The sequence below is a fragment of the Podarcis raffonei genome, chromosome 1, assembly GCF_027172205.1.
Source record: "Podarcis raffonei isolate rPodRaf1 chromosome 1, rPodRaf1.pri, whole genome shotgun sequence".
Classification (NCBI taxonomy): domain Eukaryota; kingdom Metazoa; phylum Chordata; class Lepidosauria; order Squamata; family Lacertidae; genus Podarcis; species Podarcis raffonei.
In genome coordinates this window covers 132,115,849-132,121,848 of record NC_070602.1, presented here as the reverse complement: position 1 = coordinate 132,121,848, position 6,000 = coordinate 132,115,849, and the positions used below count along the sequence as shown (strand labels likewise).

General features: G+C 44.9%; 1 protein-coding gene across 1 annotated transcript in view; it reads left to right on the top strand.

Annotated features, from left to right (window-relative positions):
* The first annotated feature begins 722 nt into the window (after positions 1-722).
* Positions 723-6,000, top strand: part of COL6A1 (collagen type VI alpha 1 chain) — a 53,228-nt gene continuing 47,950 nt past the window's right edge. Inside the window, exons 1-2 of the mRNA XM_053362548.1 lie at positions 723-1,103; positions 4,352-4,481. Coding sequence (XP_053218523.1) covers positions 995-1,103; positions 4,352-4,481 — 239 coding nt within the window. The 5' untranslated portion in view covers positions 723-994. The remainder of the gene's footprint in view (positions 1,104-4,351; positions 4,482-6,000) is intronic.

The window sequence follows — 6,000 nt, the reverse complement described above, 5'->3', positions numbered from 1 at the left end:
ATTGCAATAGCATAACAGTTGAGAGGAAAGCTAAAAATGAGTCAGGGGACATTTTGGGGAAGAGAGGGAAAATAAGACTGCAATGCATGCTTGGGAAAGCCTTCCAAGTATTCAGGCTTAATGCAATGAAGGAAACAGCAACAGGGAGGAATGCAACAGAGACGGTGGGGACCTTCATGAGGCAAAATGTTCCACAAAGCATCACCAACACCTGCTTTATGTCACACCTGATGCAGAGCTCTGGAGAACTCAGAAGCTGGACAGATTTTTTGATAATTCTGTTGGTCCTAATAAAGCTAGATTTTAGAACATAAATGCAGTTTACCAAACGTCTCTAGAGCAAAATTACAAAGAGACCAACTTTGTAGGCTTCAACTCTATTATATCTTAAGAGGCTTCAACTCTATTATATTAGATACCCATTTGATACAATTCTGCTCATTTTTCATCTTTACTTGTTAGCCATCTAAACATCCCCTTTATATCCTGAATATTTCATTGGACACTAGAGTCAGCCGTTATACAAAAACATGAATTAACGTGTTGCTGCATTGTAAGTCATTAATCAGTTGCAAGCATATGAGGACAGATAGCAATAATTTTGTAATGGAGCTAAATTACGTTTTAGTATGAGGAGCACAGCCATATTTGAAGAAGGCAGTGGCAAAACTGAACTCGGAGAAGGGAGACTTCAAAATGGGCTGGTGTGTTTCATGACTCACTAGCTAGTGCTGCAGTTCAGCCGAATCTGACACTACTGTTATGTTCCCTCCCTCCTGGAAGAGAGCTCCAGCTCCTGCAAATCCAAGCCGCCTCCTCGTCTTAATTCCCTTCCTTTCTCCTTCCACTCTCTGGAAACTCAGGGACAGAGCAGAAACTTAATAATAATTGCAAACTAGGTGATAATTGTCACCCTCTGAGTTCTAGGCTCCCTCTCTTTTTTCCTTAAATTTGTCCTCAAGTCTCAGTAAATGATAACTACAATCCTTCCAAGATGAAGTTCGCTTACTTTTTCCCAGTCTTCCTATTTCAGGGCTGCTTTCTTTTGAGAACAGTTCTTGCTCAAGTAACAGCAGTCTCCAATGGTGCAGCAACATTTCAAGGTAAGAAGATATTTTCACAGTGTGTTGTCTTCTCCTCGCTTATGCTTACTGCCTTCTTACTACATTGAAATGAAACAACTATCAGTCCATGATCTGATGAAGCATCTGTTGTGTTATTTCACTTCAGAGTTTGGGCGTTAACTTTTATGCTAACTTTTAAGTTTGTCTGACTTATACAAATATGAAAATCAGTAATAGGACAGCAGTATATGCAAGCAAGGGGTAGCAATCATACAGTACATATGTTTTCTTGTCAGAGATTTTTTTCTGTGCTGAGTTGCAGTACAAGCCAAGCCTGTATGTCCCAATAATACGGTGACTAATAAGCCATTATGGAAGTCACCAGATTTTGCTAACTTTTTCAAAAATTACAAACTTTTATTCCTTCTTTGTTTTGAAGAACTCATTAAGGGATATCTGAGGATTATAGCCCCACTTTTTGATGAAGAAAGAGCTTTAAGTAGTGTCTCTAGTGTAGTGAGCATTCAGCTTTGGAGATAAATACTCATGTTAAAAATGAAATGAAAATGAATACCAAAAAATGGCCAAAAGAAGAAGAAAAAAGCTTCGGAAGAAAAAAAGAAAAGAAGGGTGCTTTATATGTACTTTTGACATAGCAGATATTCTTAATGTAATAATCTTTTTATATTAGGAAGAAGAAGTAGTGGCTCATTTTACTGTCTCAGGCTGCGTTCATTTTTCTTTAGTTTCCCTCTTAAAGGAATGCTCTTGAGCAGAGGCTTTCAACTAAATATCAACTGTGTTTATGTGTGTATATGTGTGTGCAGCATCACACCTGTTGGTCCTGTCTCTGACATCCGTGTATTTGAGTGACGTGGGCACAGAGGCTTATGTGTGCATCCTCTAATAAGGGAGCTGGCTTTGGATGTGCAACTTATGCTCTCCATTGGCACGCAACCCCCCACAGGCCCACTGTGCAGATATCCTGAGAGCAGAAAGGTCAGGCATGGCAAGGGGAAGGGATTGAGATGCAATCCTGACCCCTTTCTCCACATGAAGATCTCTACAAAGATAATCCAGATGCCCAAGGCTAGTGACAGTTTCTGGCATCTGCAATATATGGATATTGTAGATGATATTCCAAAACCATAAGTAATAATTTTTAGAGGGTTCTAAACCTTGTGACTAAAGCCACCCAGAGGGACCTTCTTTTCTTAGCTCGCAGATTTCCAGGCCAGAGACTGCTGTTGAGGCTCATTCAGGGGTGTCAACTTGAATAAAATACGGGGGGGGGGGGAGGTAAGCCCAGTCCCACATAATTGATCACAAGACGTGACGCATACACACCATTTGATGCTCATCAACTTGGGGGGGGGGCAGCCCCCTCAAATATTTTATTGGGGTGAGAAGGGAACTCTGCCCCTAGAAGTTGGCTCCTATGGACTCATTGGAATTTCAGAAGTGGGTTGCCATGTTGGGGGGGGGAGTGGCAGGGTGATAGTAGAGAAGCACAAGGTCCAATTCCTGTTTGGGTGTGAAGGCCTCTGCACTGTGGCCCACATGCCTCGTTTTATTTATATATATTGAGTCATTTAAATTAGTTTAATAATAATACTGAGCATTTACGTAGCACTATTTAAAGAGTTTCATGTCCCTTATCTTGTGATAAGGTCCTTGGAAGGTTAATCCTTTCTTTTAACTCCATATTCAGAGGGTGGGGATGTATGAGGCTATGCGAGAGCTTTGTGCCTCCCGCCACCAGCTGAGCTCCAAGCAGATCAACACAGTGGCGTAGCGTGGGGGGTGCAGGGGGGGCCGGCCGCACCGGGCGCAACATCTGGGGGTTAGGGTTAGGGGGCGCAAATCCACGGGTTAGGGGGCGCAAATTACTTGCCTTGCCCCGGGTGCTGACAACCCACGCTATGCCACTGGATCAACAAAAGACAACACGCGAGCTAATAATGTATTGGCGATATTTATGAAACACTATCAGTTGTTTCTTAATTCATAAACAAATTCATAAACAAAAGCCACATAATACGTGCAAGAAGTCACGGACTAATAGAAGCCAAATAAATATTCCATCAACAGGAATTCTTAGAATGGTGTGTGGCCACAAAGAAACACTGAAGTTGAGGCAGAAAGCCTTCTCACAGCTTATATCTATATCAAGGTTTGGTGGAGAATGAACTGGAGCCGGGTGGTGCAGCAAACAGAACACTTCTTCCAGGATAACGAACTGTTTCAATGATATTTCTTCATCAGCAAGTTAATAGTCCCCAAAGAGCTCTCACTCTAAAGTATAGTAGGCTGATCCAAGCAGAGACAGGAGCTCCTCATCTGCAGCTTAGGCTACAGTCCCAGTAGCTAAGGCCACTGCATTCAGTGTGGCTTACTTCCAAGTAAACAGGCAGAGGATAGCACTCTTACACAGCAGTCCTAAGAGGCAATAGGGAGATATACAGACTCTTGCCTGCCAGGATGGAGCGTGGGGGCATTTACACCTCCCTTTTCTGCCCCAGATCCAGTCTGGCACCACAGGGGAGCCCAGACCAGGCCCTTCTTCAGGATCTGACGGCTCCATGGCTGTCCGTGCTCCATCCTACCCCCATAACACACTGTTCGGGGGCCCCACAATAGGCTGCGGCTTGGGGAAACACTGTGGGCAGAAGCCGCCATGCTTTCCACAGCTGCAGCAGGACCCCCCTCTGACAGTAGAGCCCTGTGCAGGTGGAGGGAAGCAGATGGAGAAACCCAGGGGTAGGACTACAGCTCTGGCTCCTCTGGACTGCTGTTCTCTTGTGGGCATCTTCTGCCACATGCTCTGGGCACAATAATCGTGCATCAGCAGTGGATTTATTCTGCTTTATCTTGTTCTGTGATGCTGCCTAATACCACCACATTCTTGCTGTCGAGAGGGGCACTGAAAGAAGGGCAAAAGTCAACCTGAACATTTGTGGCACAAAGCGATGGGATTTCAGCAGGAAGTTCCTAAATATGCACTGACTAGAAAGGAAGCCGTGTGACTGCCCCATCAGTGTGGAAAGAAGGGTCTTGTATGACACTCCATCCCTGCATAGCATCATGATCACAAATGATCATGGATGCACAATAAAGAGGTTGTCTGGATGGGCTCTATGTCGCATAGGTACTACACTGCAATGCTATCCCTCCATCAAAAAAGACCCTCTCAGGTGTACTTCATCATGAAGTATTGCAGACTTTCTGGAGAATCTTGTATTATAAAAAGTGTTCTTTTTCAACTTCCTCTTTCTGATTTTGAACAGATTGTCCTGTGGATCTGTTTTTCGTCTTGGATACCTCTGAGAGTGTTGCCTTAAGAGAAAAGCCTTTTGGGGCCCTGGTGGATCAAGTTAAAGCATTCACCAACCGATTCCTTGATAAGTTAACTGACAGGTAAATGTTGCATGAACTGCCCTGGTAATCCTACAACAAACATCCGATACGGTCTTTTGTCTTGTTCTAAACATTCAAGGCACATTTTTACACAGTAAGAGTAGTAACTTCATTTGAAAAGCATGCATTTTATGTGCATTTTCCTAATCATTGTTCAAAATTCCTGCTGCATTTCATATGGAGAAGAATGTTCTGCAGTCTCCTGCTCTAAACTGCAGGTGGTAGTGGTATTCCTTTTCAAAATTCCTGGTCTTGTTTTATGTTTGGGCAGACCAATGGCGGGGGGGGGGGGGCGGAATGCTTCTTTCATATTTAAGTAGAGCTGAACTTGTTTTCCTTACCTTGCCTTTGTGCGCGCTGATGAAACACAAGTTGATGTTTTGCTATTGTGGTGATAAGTGGCATTTCCAGGTGGAGTGGAACCACTGGTGGTGGAGCCAAGGCAGGGTAAAGTTGCAATACCTGCAGGACAACCAACCATGATTTAAACAGGCCACAATTTTATTAATTACAGACATTAGAAGGTTTTGGCGCAGACATTGGGGGGTGTATCCTGAATCAACTGACCTGTCTGCCGGTTGATTATTTGGCAAGATTACCCAAAGTTAAGGATCGCCCTATGATGTACATCAAATCAGGGCAACTCCCCCCCATCACGATTTTTGGGGGTGGCATGACCCATCCCCCCTCCCTCATCTGGGGTGTCCAGACAGATCACCTCCCTGGATCCCTTTAAGGGGATCCCCTGATCCTTTGGAGAGAGACCCCACCCCTTGGCTATTTAGACTAAGGACCCAGCCTTGTCCCCATCAACTTGTGACAATGACTACGAGGCAGGCAAAACCCCCAGACAGGCCCAATTTGTCTGAAGGCAAATTCTTCCCTGGCCCCAAAGCTGGCGAATAAAGGTTTCCATGGCAAGGTCCTCTGTGGGAGCTGCCTGCTTGCCCTCGGGCAGCCCCACCACATAAGGAGCAGGGAGGGCGGGCAGGGAAACCAGCGACAACTGAGCTGCGGCCTGGGTGCCATGGCTTCTATAGCCAGAGAGCGGACCAGAGGGACAAAGTCTCCCCCCTGGCCAGTTCCCCAAACCATGCCCCATGGCTTCAACTGTGGGTGAGCCCTAGCAGCCAGTGGGCCCAGCAGAGGAAGAAGGGACGTCTTTCCCCAGCTGCACCAGAGCCAGTTGGCCGACCCCACTTGATGCAGCTGCGCCAGAGCTCCACTTCTGCTCCACTTATGGAGAAAGCTAAACATCTGTATCAAGCTGCTATCAACGGCATAGGAGAAGGAACTAAGATGACTAAGATAGCAAGATAACCAAGACAAAAAAAAATCTAGCTTTTGCTCTTTAGCTGAATCAGTGCTGATTTGTTATGAGAGCAGATATGCAAAACACCCTCATGTGCTCCACCCTACAGCAGTATCCTTGAGGTGTCAGGGGCGTTATTGGGTTGTTGTTTTTATTTTGATTATGTATTTTGTGGTTTTATATTTTGATTTTATTCTGTGAACCACC